This window comes from Calliphora vicina, chromosome 1 (genome assembly GCF_958450345.1).
Source record: "Calliphora vicina chromosome 1, idCalVici1.1, whole genome shotgun sequence".
Lineage (NCBI taxonomy): Eukaryota > Metazoa > Arthropoda > Insecta > Diptera > Calliphoridae > Calliphora > Calliphora vicina.
Genome location: NC_088780.1, coordinates 140,052,965 through 140,071,689, shown reverse-complemented (window position 1 = coordinate 140,071,689; position 18,725 = coordinate 140,052,965). Strand labels below are relative to the sequence as shown.

General features: G+C 29.4%; 1 protein-coding gene across 5 annotated transcripts in view; it reads right to left on the bottom strand.

Annotated features, from left to right (window-relative positions):
* mesh (sushi domain containing 2 mesh) overlaps window positions 1–18,725 on the bottom strand; it is a 97,446-nt gene that overhangs the window by 40,517 nt on the left and 38,204 nt on the right. For all 5 annotated transcript variants that reach the window (XM_065515982.1, XM_065515978.1, XM_065515979.1 and 2 more), the window contains exons 5-6: window positions 6,632–6,809; window positions 5,011–5,148 (exon numbers count right to left, since the gene is read on the bottom strand). In XM_065515982.1, the coding sequence (XP_065372054.1) occupies window positions 5,011–5,148; window positions 6,632–6,809 (316 nt within the window). The remainder of the gene's footprint in view (window positions 1–5,010; window positions 5,149–6,631; window positions 6,810–18,725) is intronic.

Here is an 18,725-nt window from a genome sequence, read left to right as displayed (position 1 = left end):
CCTTAAGCTTACATAACACAATAATAATAATAATAACAATAACTACATTACATATAAGTACATACATACAACAATTTCTAACTTTTGCATTTAACAAAATTAAAAGATTCACAAAGGAAACTTTCTCCTACACCCAACCAGACTGCTACGCAGCCACATCATTCACACATCTTCACATTTCGCTTGAACAATTATAAGCAGTTGTCTGAGGAATACTAGTTTAGACAGATTCAAGTACTTCCTTTCAAAAATACGAGTATTATACTATAATCTTGTAATGTTGACAGTAGAACTATTTTTTTCTTCAACATTTTCTTTATGAGACAAGTTCGTTTGTTAAATAACATATCCAAGGGGAAATTTTAGAACCTAAAGTGAAAATTAATTAAAATTGCTAAAAAAAAAAGTGAGTTGAATACAAAACTCAACAAATATACTTAAGATATAATATTCTTAGAATATTCTAAATTCTTTTTAAGAGCAAATTTAATAGTTTAAACTGACTATCTTAATTTTATATTTTATATTTTAATTAATAAGTATTAGGCTGAAGTGGCGCTAAAACTAAGCCACTTATTTCTTAAAAAAAAACGTTTCTAAACCACTGTTCGGTATTGCATTAAATGAGCGTTTTGCAGTCATGCTCATACTTTAAATCTCAAAACTGTTATGTTATTAAAACTTTTTAATTTTAAACAAAATTAAATATTCGAAGTTTTGAGTTTCTCGTTGGAAAAACAAAACTGTTTAGAAAAATATTTATATTCATCATAAAACATAAGACCAGGTCAAAGTTTAATCAAACAAATACTTCTTTAATAATAAAGTAATACACAGTTTCCCAGGTTCAATGTGTAGGTGCTAAAGTTTTATTTTATGATTCTCACGTATTGTTATTCTTGTATGCAACATACTCATACATAAATCCACATACTGACACACATACAAAAATTAGGAATTAAAAACTTTATCTGTTTAATTTGAAAATATTGCAAAAATACACAAGTGATTAAGAGGAAAAGTGGGTGAGAAAAAGAATTTTTTTTATATAAAAACAAAAAACATGTGTTAGTAGGTTATAATTGGGAGGACCAGCCTTTAATCAAATTTTTATTTAATGATTTCTAATATTAGACGTTATAAGCCCTTATGTAGTTCCCATATGTAGGCGTTTGTAAAAAGTTGTGAAGAATGGTATAGTTTTTTTCGGCCTTTCACCAAATGCCATATGGTTGTTTTTAAAAAAATGAATTCCCTCACTCTAAAAATTAATCTGACCACCTTAATCGTTAAACTGGTCCCGTTTGTACGCAGACAAAATTATTTCTTAAACCGTTTCAATTCAAATATCAGTCACATATTGAACTGGTTTCAATTATTTCATAATTGATTCAAGTATTCATGTGCTCAAAAACAAAATTTTCTGATATTTTCTATTGAATTTTGAGTTTTGAATTTGATAATTCTGATATTTGAATGTAAAATTTTCGTTATTGGTTGAACTTTAAATACAAAAATTATTGAATAGATAATTTTCGTAATTGAAAACACATTTTTGTTATTTTCAATAATTTTTATCTTTATTTATTTGATTCAAACTGTCTCCTATTAGGTCGTATTATAATGTCATAAAATATTTTTTTAGTTTAAATAAATTTTTGTTGGGTTTCAAACAAAAAAGTAATAAACTAATAAGACTTTTAGAACTATGTTTATTGGTTTGTCATCAAATAACACTTTTTTTGTTTGCAGCACAACAAGAATTTGTTTAAACTAAAAAAATATTTTACGACATTATGACAATACGACCTAATTTGAATCCCCCAATTATATTTTTATTTTATCTATTCAATAATTTTTGTATTTAAAGTTCAATCAATAACGAAAATTTTATATTCAAATATCAAAATTATCAAATTCAAAACTCAAAATTCAATAGAAAATATCAGAAAATTTTGTTTTTGAGCACATGAATACTTGATTCTATTATGAAATAATTGAAACCAGTTCAATATGTGATAAATGTTTGAATTGAAATATAGTTTCTTCTGTGTATGGAGAAAAAATAAGGTTTCGAGGTTCCCAACTAAAATTAAAGTGTTGTTTGAAGAGAGCTGGGTCAAAGGATAGAAAGTCCGTTTTAAGGTTTTTATGATTTTTTTCATATTTCTCGAAAAGCAAACATATGAAATATTGACAGTAGGTGAAACGTCTTTGAAAGGCGACATTCGTGGGATGCTTAATGGGATGTGAGTTGGATATCTATCAAAATAAATGTTTTGTAACTCAAAACATAAAATGTTTGACTTTTTTTTTGCAAAATCAAAAAGTTTGTTGACTTTTTTCAAAATGGAAAGTTTTTTATTTTTTTGCTCCAAAAAAAGCTTAGGTATTTTCCTGAAAGAGCTTTTTTATTGCTGAGTGGAATGCGAGTGGGATATCTATCAAAATAAATGTTTTGTAACTCAAGACATACATTTTTTTACTATTTATTTGCCAAATCTAACATTTTTTTAAAAATTGAGCATTTTGGATAGAGCTTTTTGGACGCTTAGTGGGATACGATTGGGATATTTATTAAAATAAGTATTTTGTAACTCAAGATAAACTATTTTTTCAAAATCTAACTTTTTTTAAAATGGAGCCATTTTTATGTTTTGCTCCAAAAATTTTTTTTTGTATATCTTGAGTTACAAAACACTTAGCTCTTAAAGGAATAGACCCAAGCTTTCTTTTGAGCAAAAAGAAAAAAATCAGAAAAGGGTCCATTTTGCAAAAAAAAAGTCAAAAATTGTATGTTTTATGAACAAAACATTTATTTTGATAGATATCCAACTCGCATCCCACTAAGTCTTCAAGAAAAAATCAAAGCTTTCTTTTGAGAGTCAACAAAATTTTTGATATTGGAATAAAAATTTAAAAAATTTAAATTTTGTTTTTCGACAGATTGAAGAAATACATAGCTATCTAAACTATTTGTTTAAGTAATAAGTTACATGGATGAGAAAAAACACCTGTTTGGCTAAAATGTCAAATTTTGACGCCCTCTAACTCAGACAGTTCTTTACCGATTTTGTTGAAAAATTGTGTCTGAATTACTATATAATAGAACTAACCTTGGTGTAAACCCAGCAAAAACTTTACTTACCTAGTAAGCCAGCAAGTATAATTGGAGTAAAGCGATAACTACTTATTATTTTACTGAAACACTACTTACCGTTGTTCGAGATTTTTAAAAAAATCAGGGGTCAAGCTTACAAATGTACTTACAATCAGTTGAGAAATAAGTAGTAAATTCACAACAAGAATATGTAGCTAAAAAAAAACACAAAAAATATTGCCTTGTGTGGGAATCGAACAGTTACATTATTTGCTTGTGTTTGATAGTCAAGCTGCTAACTCACTGCTCCATGTACGAGTTATTTTATTGTAAGTTAACAATAGTTTTAACATCAACATATAAATGAATATGATATGAACAAAAAAATTAATGGCTTTGACAGGTGGCGAACCACTAACCTCCCGTTTTCCAGTCAAACACACTAGATAGCTGTGCTAAATGCAAAAGTTCATTACCAGCCTGCATAAAAATAAGTAGTTATTCTAGTAAATAAAATAATGTGCTGGGTAACCACCACTCCTTACAAAAGAATGCATGAAATAACTAGTTGTCATTACAAAAATTCACAAAATTTTTGCTGGGAATCGATTCAAAAAGTTAATTCACCTGACATGTAATCCCTCATCTATATATAAAAGAGTAACGTTACCAAACTACAAAAGGTAGGATACATGAAATATTAAACAAGTAAGAGAGCTATATTCGGCTGTGCCGAATTTTATATACCCTTCAACAACATATACTTTAAAATAAAAATTTGAAATATTTTTAGGTAAACAAAATTTAATTTTTTTTTCAGTTAATTTTTCGAAATTGTTTTTTAATTTTTTTTTAATTTTAAAAAAAAATTTTTTAGTTTTTAATTTTTTTTTTAAATTTAGTGAAAAAAAATTTTGGTGAAAAAAAAAATTCGGGTTAAAAAATATTTTTTCCGATTTTGACCCATTGTAGGTCCAACTTACTATGGTCTTATATACGTCGTTGCACAGGTCTTTGAAATATTTATCATTAGATATCCATATTGTCTATATTAATGATTTTAAAATCGAGGTTGTCCTGCTTTTTTCCTTATATCTCAGCCATTTGTGGACCGATTTTCTCGATTTTAAATAGCAACTGAGCCGGAAGAATTTCGGAGATATTGATGTATCATTCGTGTATGTAAGTTATTTGGGGGCTTCAGAAAGACAGACATGTCTATATCGACTCCGCTATCTATAACGATTTGTCGCAAATGTAAAATGTAGAAATTACAAACGGAATGACAAAATTATATATACCCTCGCCACTCATGGTGAAGGGTATAAAAAGTCATAAAAATATTTAAAAGGGACCTATGTATCATTTGATCCAGCTCAAAAAATACTGAAGCCAGGACCAAAATTTTGATAAACGATATTTTAGAATTACAAGTTTTTTGGGGGGCCATCCTACTATAGAACAGCCATTGCCTTTAGTGTTGACGACGATGTTGTAAAAAAAACAAAAACTCCAAAACAAAATAAAAGCAAACTTGATTAAAGTGTAAAATTAAGTGCACTAGCATATATGTACATATAATTTCTATTTTACTAAGTTAAAAAACGTGATTAGAATCAGGGAAAGTTAAATGAGCTTTCTTCAACAAAATACACACACACGAACAACCTTAATGCAAACAATCCGAAAATAAATTTCCTTTACGCAAATGGTGGCAGCCTGGAATAACTCAAACTATTAAGAAGATTAAATTTAATTCCTAACCACCAAAAAAAAATATAACAATAATACAGCCTTTCATACTCATACGCACAACAGAAACTTTAACAAAAACACAAAAGAGATTAACAAAAACCTCAACAAAAAAATTATGCAAAAATAAAAAAATAAAAATAACACAAACTACTTACAAATGCAGGAACACCGCCTTCACCATGGGTGGTATCACCACCAGCTTCTGTGTGGGCAGACCAGTTAATGACATCATAATTGAAAATGGCATAAGTGTAGACTTCATCGGTGGCCAAAACCATTTGGAATGTGTTAGTCTAAAAATAGTTTAGCAAAAAATTATAAATTATTAATATTTTTTTCATTTTAAATATTATAATTTGTAAGTTTTATATATAAAAATAATTTTAATTAATGCTTTATTAACATTTTTATTTAATTAAGTTTGCTTTTGGCTGCCATAAACAGTTAATTATTAGGTTGTGTAAATAAATATCACTCATACGCACTGTATGAAAAAATAATGTAAAAAATTGAACTAGACTAGAGGAAATACAAATTTGCTGTATTTGATTGAAACACTTAAGGGCCTCCATGTCATTTAAATACTTTCCATATTAATTATTTTAAACATCAAACGTTTTAACGTAGCATATATATTAGACTGGTCTATATCTTAGGAATTTTAGATCAAATGCAAATAAACACGTTTGTGTTTATTAACACACAAAGTGACTATTTAAACTGCTGTTCTGTACATTTGAATAAATAAAAAGTTGTTACAAATTTTAAACTAGTAAATAAACCACAGTTTTTAAAAGGTAAAAACAATAAAATCATTTTTATATTTAAATACAGAATCATTTTCAGATTGGTTTTTTTCAACATTTAATTAGAGTAATTTTTTAAATATTGATACTTTGACCTGAAATTTCAAATAAAATATGCATTTGGTTCGGAGAATATTTTTATACCTTGGGAGTACCAAAGAAAATTCTAATATGAGAGCCACTCTAATGAATATAATATATCTGTAATTAAATTAATTCATTCATGTGAGTGTTTTTCAATATCCGTTTTATTATTTTACACTTCACAAAGACTCGTGATGGTGGTTGTCATTTCGTGTATGATACTTTTATAGAAATATCTAACCACAAAACATAAACATATATTTATTGAAGTTCTAAGTCAATTTAGTTTGTTTGTCAGTGGAAATCAAGTTCACTTTCCAAATACAATAAAAATACTTAATAAATTCAACTAGAATGTTTGTTATTATTCTAAGTGCTTTCGTATTGAAAATCAAACAAATTGATTATTGCTTTGGATGAAGGGTATTTAAAATTCTGCATAACTGAATATACATTGAAACATATATGTAAGTATAAAGCTGTTAATTAATTTATTATTATTTTTAAATGATTAAATAAATTAAAAATTTTAAAAAGAAGGATGTATTAATAAAGACCTGGTTGAAATAAATGATTAAATAACAAAACGTCAATTTAAATCACATTAAAAAAAATGTAATTATTTAAAAAAAATTTTAGAGAAAGGTAACAACAATTTTCAAATTGAATTTTTAAATTCATAAAATTTATGCATGCCATAAACATAAATCATTTAGTTACACCCTCCCTCCCCCAAAAAAAAGTATAAAATAGAAAAATATGCAAAGAATACTGTCCAAATAATGTGTTGGCAAATACCCGTTTTTCTGCCACCAACTATTTTTTTGTTGTTGTTAGATTTGTCTGTGTGTTTAGAGTCATTCATTCATTCCATGCCACCACTTACCGTAAATAAGGAATTATCAATACCACCAGCAAATGATACATTCTTCCATGTTGTGATAACAACATGTTTGGGTACAAAAGTTTCAGCACCAACCACACCATCACGTATATCCCACATGGTACGTTCACGTACTTCCACACCGAATCTGTCAGTGCGTGTCATCAGATCACGTTCCATACTGGAAAAAAAATAAGAAAAAGTAGATGAGAAAAAAAAAGTAAAGATAAATATTTTTTAAAAACAAAATTCAACCATTATAACTATGAAATCATAAAATACAAAATTGTTAAATAAAGAAAAATAAAAAGAAAACTAGAAATTTTTCACACCAGCATTCCAAGTTACAGTGTGGGAGAAAATAAACTTAATAATGTAACATTAAGATGAAAAGCAAGGAAATGTAAAACAAGTAACAGAGCTATATTCGGCTGTGCCGAATCTTATATACCCTTCTCCAAATTATACTTTAAAATAAAAATTTTAAATATTTTTAGGTAAACAAAATTTAAATTTTTTTCCAGTTGTTTTTTTTAAATTTTATAATTATTTTTTTAATTTAAAAAAAATTTTTTTTAGTTTTTAAATTTTTTTTTAATATTTAGTGAAAAAAAATTTTGGTGAAAAAAAAAATTCGGGTTAAAAAATATTTTTTCCGATTTTGACCCATTGTAGGTCCAACTTACTATGGTATTATATACGTCGTTGCACAGGTCTTTGAAATATCTATCATATCCATATTGTCTATATTAATGATTTAGTAATCCAGATATGGGTCAAAAATAGGTCAAAAATCGAGCAACCGAGCCGGAAGAATTTCGGAGATATTGATGTATCATTCGTGTATGTAAGTTATTTGGGGGCTTCAGAAAGTTGATTTCAATACACAGACGGACAGACGGACATGGCTATATCGACTCCGCTATCTATAACGATTCAGAATATATATACTTTGTGGGGTCGCAAATGAAAAATGTAGAAATTACAAACGGAATGACAGACTTATATATACCTTTGCCACTCATGGTGAAGGGTATAAAAATAGTATGTCTTGTGTTAAAAAACATTTATTTTGATAGATATCTCACTCGCATTCCACTAAGCGACCAAAAAGAAAATAAGATTTGTTTTGAGCAAAAAAGGGCCCATTTTTAAAATAAAAGTCAAAAAAGTTGTTGATTTTGGAAAAAAAGTCAAACATTTTCTATTTTTTTTTGTTGTTGAATTTTTTTCAAAAGATTAAAAAAATAATTAGCTAAAGTATTTGAGAACAATTTTTCTAAAAACAACAGGTAATAAGTAACATGGATGAAAAGAACACCTGTTTGGCCAAAATGTCAAATTTTGACCTACTCTAACTCAGATAGTTCTTGACCCATCTTGCTGAAAATGATGACTGAATTACTACCCAATAGATTTCATTCCGATCGAAATACATTGGTTTCAAAAGTTTGTTTACTTGCCATGAAATCCCCCATATATAAACTCAAAACTCTGACATTTATTTATTTTCAAATTTCTTTAATCTAGCGCCTTTATGACCTATGACCTGTTTATGGTATTCATAATGAATTTCGATTATTTAATAGATTATTTCATTTACTAAAATGTCATAGTTTTTTCACTCACTGTTACATATAAGCATTTCATAAAATAAATACATATTTATAAGTATTTACATACATTCATACGCAACTTTGATGAAATATTTACATTTTGACATGCATATAAAATAAAGAAAAAATTCTCATACGAGGACTAGGAGGAAGGTTTTCGGAATTGTTAGAAATTATAAATGATTTAATTCATGCAGAATGCAGAGACTATACAATTTTAGAAGGAATTTCAATGCATTCAAACTTGTGTATGTTTTATATTCAGCCTTTTGGCTAGCATTATTTTTGAGTTAACATACATAACACAGGGCAACAAAATCGAAAAAAATGTTAGATGCTTTTTAAACCACTACAAAATTTTGATGTATTGGGGTTCCAGTAGTGCAAATTGAGGTTTTAAAAAAAAAATTTAAATTGTGTTTATTTTTTTAAATGTTTCTCCACATAATTAATTATTACCCAAAAACAGTTAGTGCAATATTATTAGAATAAACTCAGAAAAATTTAAATTTACATATCCTTTAATCCATTTATATATTGCGTTTTAATCAGCCCAGTAGTTTCGGAGTTATAATAACAAACTTAAGCAAAAAATAATTTTTTTACGTGAAAATAGCTAATTTTTTTGTTTTCAAAAAATTCATGAAAAATCGAAAACGGCAGAAATTGTTCAGGTTTATTGCATTAACGGAAAGCCACATATAATAGCAATATAATAAGATATCGATCATAAAAATCGATTGATTTTTTTTCGAATTTATTTACAATTAAATGAATTCGCTCATTTTTACAAAATGTTAGTTTTTTGTTTTATATACATAAAATTGAGTAGTTAATGTTCTTCTTTTGAGTGATTAAATTTTGAAAACATTTTTTCCATGCTATGTTTAAATTTTCTCATACATATTGCTTTTCAATCGGCTCAGTAGTTTCGGAGTTATAATAACAAATTAAAGCAAAAAGTATATTTTTTACGTGAAAACAGCAAATTTTTTTGTTTTTAAAAATCATGAAAAATCGAAAACTGCAGAAATTGTTTAGATTTATTGCTTTATCGCAAAGCTACATGTAATAGGAACAAAGTAAGATATAGATCATAAAAATCGATGGAATTTTTTCGAATTTATTCACAATTAAGTGAATTCGCTCATGTTCAGAAAATGTTATGTGCTTGCAAGCGTGTACTTTGAGTGTAAATTTTACATGTGTTTTGTTTTTGTTACAATTACAAAACACATGTAAAATGTAAGCACATACAATTTTGTGAAAATGAGCGAATTCGATAGAAACTTATAGAAGTTTCAGGTATTATTGGCTGCAAAATTCAAATCTATACATTTCACATTTTCTAAACCAACCCTCGCACTGCACAAACGTCAACCCGCTTGCCAAAAGGATTTTACTTGTGTATTGTATTTCCCTAGAACAAAAAACAATGTAAAAAAAAAATAAATAAATTCACATACATTCGTTTATATGTATATGGGAGAGAGAGAAAAAAACTTTCTGACAGCATTGTTAAAAATGAAGATAAATGATTATGAGTTATTGAGACTGAAAAAACATTACGAAAACTGTACGTATAAACACGTTTTCAACAAAAATATTTACATATTGGAAAAAACCACAAAATAACAAATTTTCAAAAAAGAAAAAACTAAAAAAATATTGTTAAAGTTAATTGAACGTATGAGTAATATGGTTTGTAATGACCCACAAAAATATTGCTCATACGCTAAGTACGAGTAGTATATAGATTGTTAAATTTTCTTGCGGATTAAACTGTTTCAAATGATTATTTTAAATACAATTTTAAATAAATCTGTTGGAATTAATGAGTTTATTTTGATAAATTTTCTATAAAGCCATCAAAGTTTACTTACTTTTTTTACACATACACACATACGAGTATAATGTAGTTAGTAGTTGCAACGTCCTCAACTATGGCCTGTTTCATTTGCTAATCGAATTGGGTTTATTTAGACTCTATTGACTTTCAATTATCTTGTTTTCTTTTCTCTTATTTAGCAGCCATAATTCATGTCATCATAAATTAAAATGTTTTCTCCTTATGACACTTTAGCTCTATAGTTAGCTTGTTGAAACTTATTGGTGACACTAAATCAATTGCTTTCTGTGCTTATGTGGTTAAAGTGCCACGTCTGTTAGTGTTTAATGTAGAAGTTTAAGAAAACAAGTATTTGGGGAAATAAGTTCTTTTTAGCGAAATAAATCATCTATATCATGCCAAAAAATTTATTGGTTTAGTTTTTGTGTAATCAACCAAATAAAAGTGTTTGGCTGCACATGTGGGCAATGTAAGGAATGTGAATATTTTCAAAAATTTAGTATGAAAAGAGAAAATAAAAAAGGAGTTACCCTGTACTCAAAAGGAAATATCATACGACTTAGATCGTAACGCTGTATATTAGGGTAGGTCGATTTTTTTCACGAAAAATCGTATAGCAGAAAAGCATTCTAAGAAATTTTCCCCAAGAAACCATAGGTCTAAAAACAAATCCTATCTTGCGCATTTTGTCTTTTATCCAATGATATTTCAGTATTTATTTTTTTTATTGGATAAAAAACGAAATGCGCAAGATATGACTTGATTTTAGACCTATGGTTTCTTGAGGAAACTTTCTTAGAATTTTCCGTAGATTGCGTTTCTGCTATACGATTTTTTACCTTTTGATCGTCCATACAATTCGACTGTATATATTGGACATGTGTCCCTAATATTAGCCTCGACAGAACAGTCGATAGTGTGCTGAACGATTACTCTGAGGGTTGCGGGTTCGATTCCCGCCAGAGACTCGGGGTGTAACTGCAGACAAGCAAAACGCTTCGCAGTTTGTGTTTGTTTTTTTAAAAAAAAAAATAATTAGTTACACATTTTACCAACAAAATACACAAAACACATTTAAGCTGATTATTTAAAAAGATTAACTACTGAATTTATAGTTGCCACAAAAAGTTAAAGAATTATTTTTTATGTATTCAAATAAACAACTAAACATTTTTCATTTAAAAACAAGTAAGAAACTATAATACCCTACACCTAGTAAATGAGCAAAAACTTTTTTCCAGGGACCGTAACGGTTATAAGTGATATCAGAAAGTTATTTTATAACAGGTTTTTTGTGACTTTAAAAATAAAAATCCATCTAAAACAGTTATTTTTCAACGTAAAAATAAAAGTTCTCATGAAACTCTTAAAAAAAGAGTTTTAAATAGCCATCATAAAAAAAACTCATTTGAGGACTTTTATTTTTTCCGTCAAAAAAAAAATCATTTGAGGACTTTTATTTTTTCCATCAAAAAAAAACTCATTTGAGTGCTTTAATTTTTTCCGTCATAAAATAAACGTCATTTGAGGAGTTTTATTTTTCCCGTCAGCAAATAAAACTCCTTTTATATCATAACAATTTCTAAAGCAACTTGCATTGCAATTGAAAAATTGTCATTAAAATAAAAACAATTGGGATTTTAATCATAGAGAATAGACATAGAGCGGAAACTTTCCTGTCAAAGACCTAACTCAGTTGTCAAAAACCTAAGTTGTGAGAATGTATTAGTAGAAATAACTATGTGAAAACAAAAACAACACTCGTAAGTGTGATTATTTTGAGTAATATTTTTGTTTGAGTTTTTTTCTAGTTTCCGCTCTATGTTTCTCTATGATTTTAATTTGCTATTGTTTGATTCCTATTATTAAATTGTTGTTGTTTTTCTTTCTTAAACAAATAAATTACTACACTCATTATATCATATAGACTCAATAAAGGAAAATACTGAAAAAAAGTAGAAAATAAACCAAAAGAGTTTTATTTTTTGACGGGAAAAATAAAACTCCTCAAATGACTTTTATTTTTTTCCGTCATAAATGAGTTTTTTTTCTGACGGATATTTAAAACTCTTTTTTGAGCTATCTTTTATTTTAACGTTGAAAAATAAGTGTTAACTGCGGAGTTGGGATCATTTTTTAATGTCACCATAGATTCTGAAAGAGTCAATACGAATCTATTGGTATATAACAGTATATGTCTCCGTTGACTCTAAATTAGTGATTTTTTGATTTCAAATTTTCTGGATAACCGTTATTTACGGTCCCTGCTTTTTTCATTTAAAATTTCAACAATTTATGTTCGTGAATGATTTTTGGAGGAGGGCCTTATATGGGAGGCCCAAAATTTAATGGCGATGAAATTTGGTCGTGTGGTTTACAGTAGCCCAATAAAGACTACATACAGGAATTCAAATTAAATTTCTTTCGTTGAAAGCTGTATTTGTAAGTTAAAAGTAGTGAAATATATTTGTTAAAAAAATAAATTCACACTAATAAAAATTAAAACAACATCACTTAAGTCGGGTTTAGCAACATGTCCTATCACTTCCAAAATTTCACCGTCATTAAATTTTTTGATTCTGAGTCAAATAACGAAAATTTTTTTTTGGTTTTTTTGGCTTTAATGTTCAAAATATTATGAAACTTAATAGTTCTTGGGCTACTGTATGTTTATATGAAAGTTATTTCTGTTGAATTTTGTGTGTAACCAACATTTTTATCCGATTTGTACTCGTTAAAGTGATTTTCGGAAGCGGGCCTTATATGGGAGCTATGACTAATTATGGACCGATCATCATAATATAATGTGATATAAATTTCGTATATATAAAACTTATTTGGAGCGAAATTTGTGTAGATACTTATTTAAAGATTTATGACCGATAACGTCGTCTTTCGGGAGGACATTTGTATGAGGGCTAAATGAAATAATTGACCGATTTAAACCAGTTTCAATAGGCCATACCAAATTAATACCCTCCCCACTAAGGTGGTAGAAACAATCTTAGAATAGCTTGCATTAAGTTAATTAACAAATAGAAAAATTAATGGAAGGTCAATGAATATTTAAATACAACCAAGAACTTTCCTTAAAACCTAAGCTTTTCAAGAACTGTATATTTGTTAAAGTTCATACATGTTTGGTATGTGTGGTTAAAACAACTCTTAAAGTTCATTAGTTTTTTAACCTCAATATTAACCTTATTTTTTTTGCAGTAACTTGTTAAACATAAAATGCAAAACATCTTGTTCTTGTTTTATTACATTTGCACACATACAAACATATGCACTGACATCCGTATAAATTTTAACATTACACAAACTCTTGTCACTGTGCATTAGGGTGGCCCTGATATTTTTAAATTTCATAAAAAACTCGAAATTTCAACTCAAATAAGCAACCACTAAACATTAGTTTTTAGACGATAGAGAATAATTTTAGATCTCGGGAGATCCAATATAAGGGCCACCGTACTACTGCATTATTCATATATATATTGTTGTCGTTGTTGCAATTTATAAACAGAAAACATGAACTATAGTGCATAAGTTTTTTAAACAAAAAAACTGTAATTTGGGTTACACCAAACAAAAAAGGAATTGCATGCGCCAAAGAAGCCAAATACAAAATAGTTCAGCTGCTAAGCATTAGTTGCTGCAGCTTAACGTTTACACTGGCACACATAATCCTTGCCACACTCACATACACAATCGTACACCATTCACATTGTCTTATACATTCTCATATCCGCAATATTATAAACTGTTTTAGTGGTAACATTTACTCGGCTATTTATTTTTTTTCTATAAAACATAAAAACAAAACCACAATGAAATGAGTTTGAGTGACTGAAAAAAAGCGTATAAGAGAAAATTCTGCCAAAAAGGCCAAACAATGTCGTTTATCACTTGTCGACGCTTAATCCACATTCACCCACAACAATAAGAACCGAACAAAAAAATTTATGAAAGAAAAGAAGAAAAAACTGCTTACATTGTTCAAAATGAAGGGGAAAGCTGTACAGAAGAATGGCAGGCAATATGAACAACAAAAACAGTAACAGCAGCAGCAGCAGCAGCCAAAAACACTGTCATAAGCCTGAAATTGTCAGTGAAAGTACTGGCAATGAAATTGTAATTTTTTTCTTTAAGCAGACATTTAAAGGTTTTCTTCCTTTAAATGTCTGTTGAAAGATTCGAAGATAAAAAGATAATATAAGATGATAAAATACCCTTATACTCAGCACTTACAGTTAACGCTAAATTACCGTAAAGGAAATAATCGAAAATACCGTTATTCCATAAATAATTCACGACTGTGCCGTATTTCTCAGTTTTCCCCAAAGTCATGCACTTTTTTTATGGACCCCCAAAGATTTGGTGCTTTGGTGTAATTTTTGCAAAAAAGTATTAATTTTCTCAGGCTCATATCTTGCAAACAGTTCGGAATTTTGATTTACTCTCTGAGGCAAAATTGTAGCTCTTGTCATAAAGAACAAAAATTATGAACATATAAAATCAAAAAACTTCATCTTCAACATCAAAATCGCAAAAACTTTAACTTTAAATTAAAAATTTAACATCAAAAAAATTCAAATTTAAAGGACCCACCAAAATTATCTCAGAAACATTTCAGCTCTGACTTTGCTAAACTTCATTAAAATATCTGCAATTATTATTATTAGTGAGGCTCTACGAACTGCGACCCAAAGGATCTTTTGTGCAGCTTAGATTTATTTCATCCTAATATATTTAGGCTACGTATAAAGCCAAGTATTCTATTAGGTGAGAGATAAATTACGTCTCCCGGGGCCATTAAGGCCCTTCCGAGCCATTTAGTTCTGCATATTTCCAGCATTGACAGAGGTTTCGGCATGAAGTCCGCAGAACCTGCACTGTTCATTCTCAACGTTACCTAACATAAATTGGTGATACCTCAAACCACAGTGTCCGGTGAATAATCCAGTAAGTATCCTCAAGTCACCCTTTCCGAGCGAAAGCACCGACTGGGATCTACGTCTGGATAGGGTGATGAATCGTTTGGATTGTCTTAGACCTGGTAGATTACCCCAAAAACGGGCAAATTTCGATTCAACCCAAGAACGAATTCGTTCCATAGTGTATCCACGTGGGATGCCAAAGAACGGTTCAGGACCTATAAACGAGCGTCGAGCGCCCCTGTTGGTAAGACAATCAGCACGTTCATTGCCAGCGTGACCTTCATGGCCAGCTACCCAGCACAGTGTAAGTTCATTGTGTGCAGTCCATGACCACACCAGACCTCACTTCACATGATGATAATGCTCTAAGAGCAGCCTGACTATCAGACATAACAAATATTCTATTATTCCTTAGTCTCCTTCTTAAGCACTCGTTGGATCATATAAGGATGGCGTAAATATCCGCCTGAAATATTGATGGGAATGTTCCCATTGGGATACCCCTTTGAAAATTGGGACCATAGATAACCACTCGTCCCTTTCAGGTATAAGGACCCTAAACTTCGTATTTAACACCAGAGTTGGTGATATGTGGTCAGATATTGCAATACTATCATCATTTTCAAAGATGCCTAGAATGCGCATATGCCCAACCAGATCTCCCGGCATTACATAGGATATTCCCGGTAATATGGATGCACTCCTATAGGCCTCCTCCATTATCAATAAATGTAAGGGTGGGATGTGTAGGATTGCATCCAGAGCATGAGTGGGACAGGTCATAGAGACACAGATGAGGCGATATACCTTATCAAGTAAAGCTCTTGCAGTCACCTGTTCTACCTTTTTCCACCATGCCAATGCAGCATAAGTAATAATAATCTTCGGTTTTAACCCCCACGTTCTACCAAAAAGACGCTGGCATTGCCCTAGTGGCCTTTTTGATAGTGTTGGATAAATGAGAATTCCAAGTGAGAGTCCTATCGAGTGTAACCCCAAGATATTTTACTTCCTTAGAAAACCCTATAGATGAGCCATTCAATGTAGGCTCAAAGTTGGCTGAGCCTACATTGTTACCAGATGTTATCAGATTTTATATTAAAAACGAATTAATTCCTTTAAAAGTATTCATTGCAGGAAAACATTTAAATTGTTATGAAATATAGAAAAATTACATTCATTTCATTCACATAAAAAGTTACTATCCTTCATTTTAGCAGCTAGAAATATAGAAAGTGTTACTACTTTACAAAAGTGGTTGCAAAAAATGTATGAGTGTGTATTTTCGAATTAAGAATATCTGAGATGTAGGTTAAACCAGAATTAGGATAAAAGCATCTTGTTGTCTAAACTAACAAAACTTAATATTTTCTTGCTTTTCGGACTAAAATTTTCTTACTGGAAACAATAAATGTGGCAAAACTATTTAATCGAAAGAAATCAAACTGAAATACGTGGAAGTTTTAAACATTCCTGTCAAAGACCTAACTCAGTTGTCAAAAACCTAAGTGGTGCGGATGTATTATTACACTCGAAAGTGTATTTATTTTGAGTAATTGTTTTCTTTGTGCTTTTCTTATTAAAGATGTTTTATGTTATTAATATTTTTAAAAATAAACTCCGATAGGATTTATTTATTTATTTTTTATGATATTTTTATTTTTTAATTTCTAACAATACTTTTATTATATCATAAAAACCAATTTGGCTATTATTCATTTTCATCATAAATCCTTTAGAAAATAATGGCTACAATGTGAGACAAACAAATACATACAAACATACAGACAATAAAAGCAACAACGAATTAAATTTATTTTATACTTTTTTGTCAGCGTTGTTCATTAGGGTGGCCCTTATATTGGACCTTTTCGATTAAAAATTGTCTACGTTATCAAATACTGAAAATGTGATAAAAATCGGATAACGTTTAGAGGTTGCACATTTTATTTGAAGTTTTGAGTTTTGGGGTCAAAGAATAATAACGTTTGATAAAAAAAAATCCACTATAAAGTAGATTTAGTATTTCATTTACCCATAGAAATATAAAAATTGTCTGAAATCGTTAACCCATTGGCCCATCTGTTTCGACACCAAAGCCAAATATCTAAGCCGCTAATTCTCTGTATTTTATGGGACTAAAAGGGTCATATCTATTGTGAGGTGCTAAAATCTGACCAGACCATCACAGGGAACCTGTACTGATCGCAACAGATTCGTTTGAAGGGAGAATTGTCCGAAAAGAATATGCGGCCAGACATGAAACCGTAATATTTCATCAAATTTCGACCACATGTTAAAAAGTAATTAGAATGAAGTGGTTTGGAAGTTTAGCCTCATCCGCTTTATATTCCAGACCGTGCCCTGACCGACTACTATTTGTTCGATCGATAATTACATTGCCGTAATGAACAGATTTGAATTTTGTAAAATGTTCAACATTTGATTTTAGCATGACAGAGAATAATCTTAGACTTTGGGAGCACCGAAAATTGCAAAAGTGCAATATTAGGGCTACCCTATTTATTACACTTCCCAGCAGTTAAGCAAGTAGTCAATGTATCAATTACAGACAGTAATTGTCACTAATGTCTGATCACTTCGCTGGCTCCAATTTATATATTTTGGGTCATTTGACACGTATGAGCTCTTTGTAGAGCAATTGTTTACTTTAAACATCCCATGTAACCGTGAAGTCAATTGTCACTTTAGTGTCTCTAAGTAATCTAGAGTGTAGTTACTTTTTTTTACCCAACCAAGTTGTCGGAGAAAGCTTTTTTTACAAGCAATCGGTTATTGGACTGTCTATGATATGTCTTTTTTACTAACTATTTAAGGTCAATTAGCACCCGTACATGTTAAAATAACTAGTTATGTCGCTAATAAAGTAACCAGTTAAGTAGCTAGTAAGGTAACTGAATCTATGTAGCCGGTATGTGAATACAATGCCTGGACTACTTCGGGCCATTTATCAGACAGTGTCATTGTACAATGATTTTACCAATCACCCTAAATGATAGGTAAAATCATTAGTTCGGACTGCTGGGTAACTTTTGAATTCAACACATAAAAATATGATTGTGATTGCGAGAGAATTGTTTATGGCCATTAAAAAGCAACAATAACAAAATAAAATATTCATTCAGCTGCAAACTAAATTATACGGACACATACTACATACACATAAATAAAATATACAAACATACATACATAGTAAAACTATTCATGCCAAACATAAAAATTGCATTTATCCTCCTATAGAATGTTGTAGTCTAACATTTGTACTTATACATCGTAAATAAGTACTTATACTAACATACATACATATGAGGAGCCGCAGAACAAAAGGTACTTTTTTGCACATTTAAAATTTTTGGGAATTGAGTTTAATTTATTTCGCCCCCTTAAAAAACTGCATGGACCTGAAAATGGTAACAAGTTTCTTAATTATCAATAGATACATCTAACTGTCATAATTCAGAACATTAAATGTTAAGGATGTTTTATATAAAACCATTTTTATAAAAACTAAAGTAAAAAAAGTACGTTTTGTTAAAAAACAAAATTAAAAAGTAGGTTTTTTAAGCGTTTTTTTAAACGATAATTTTTTGAATTAATTGGGGGATTCAAACGGTCTCCTATTAGGTCGTATTGTCATAATGTCATAAAATATTTTTTTAGTTTAAATAAAT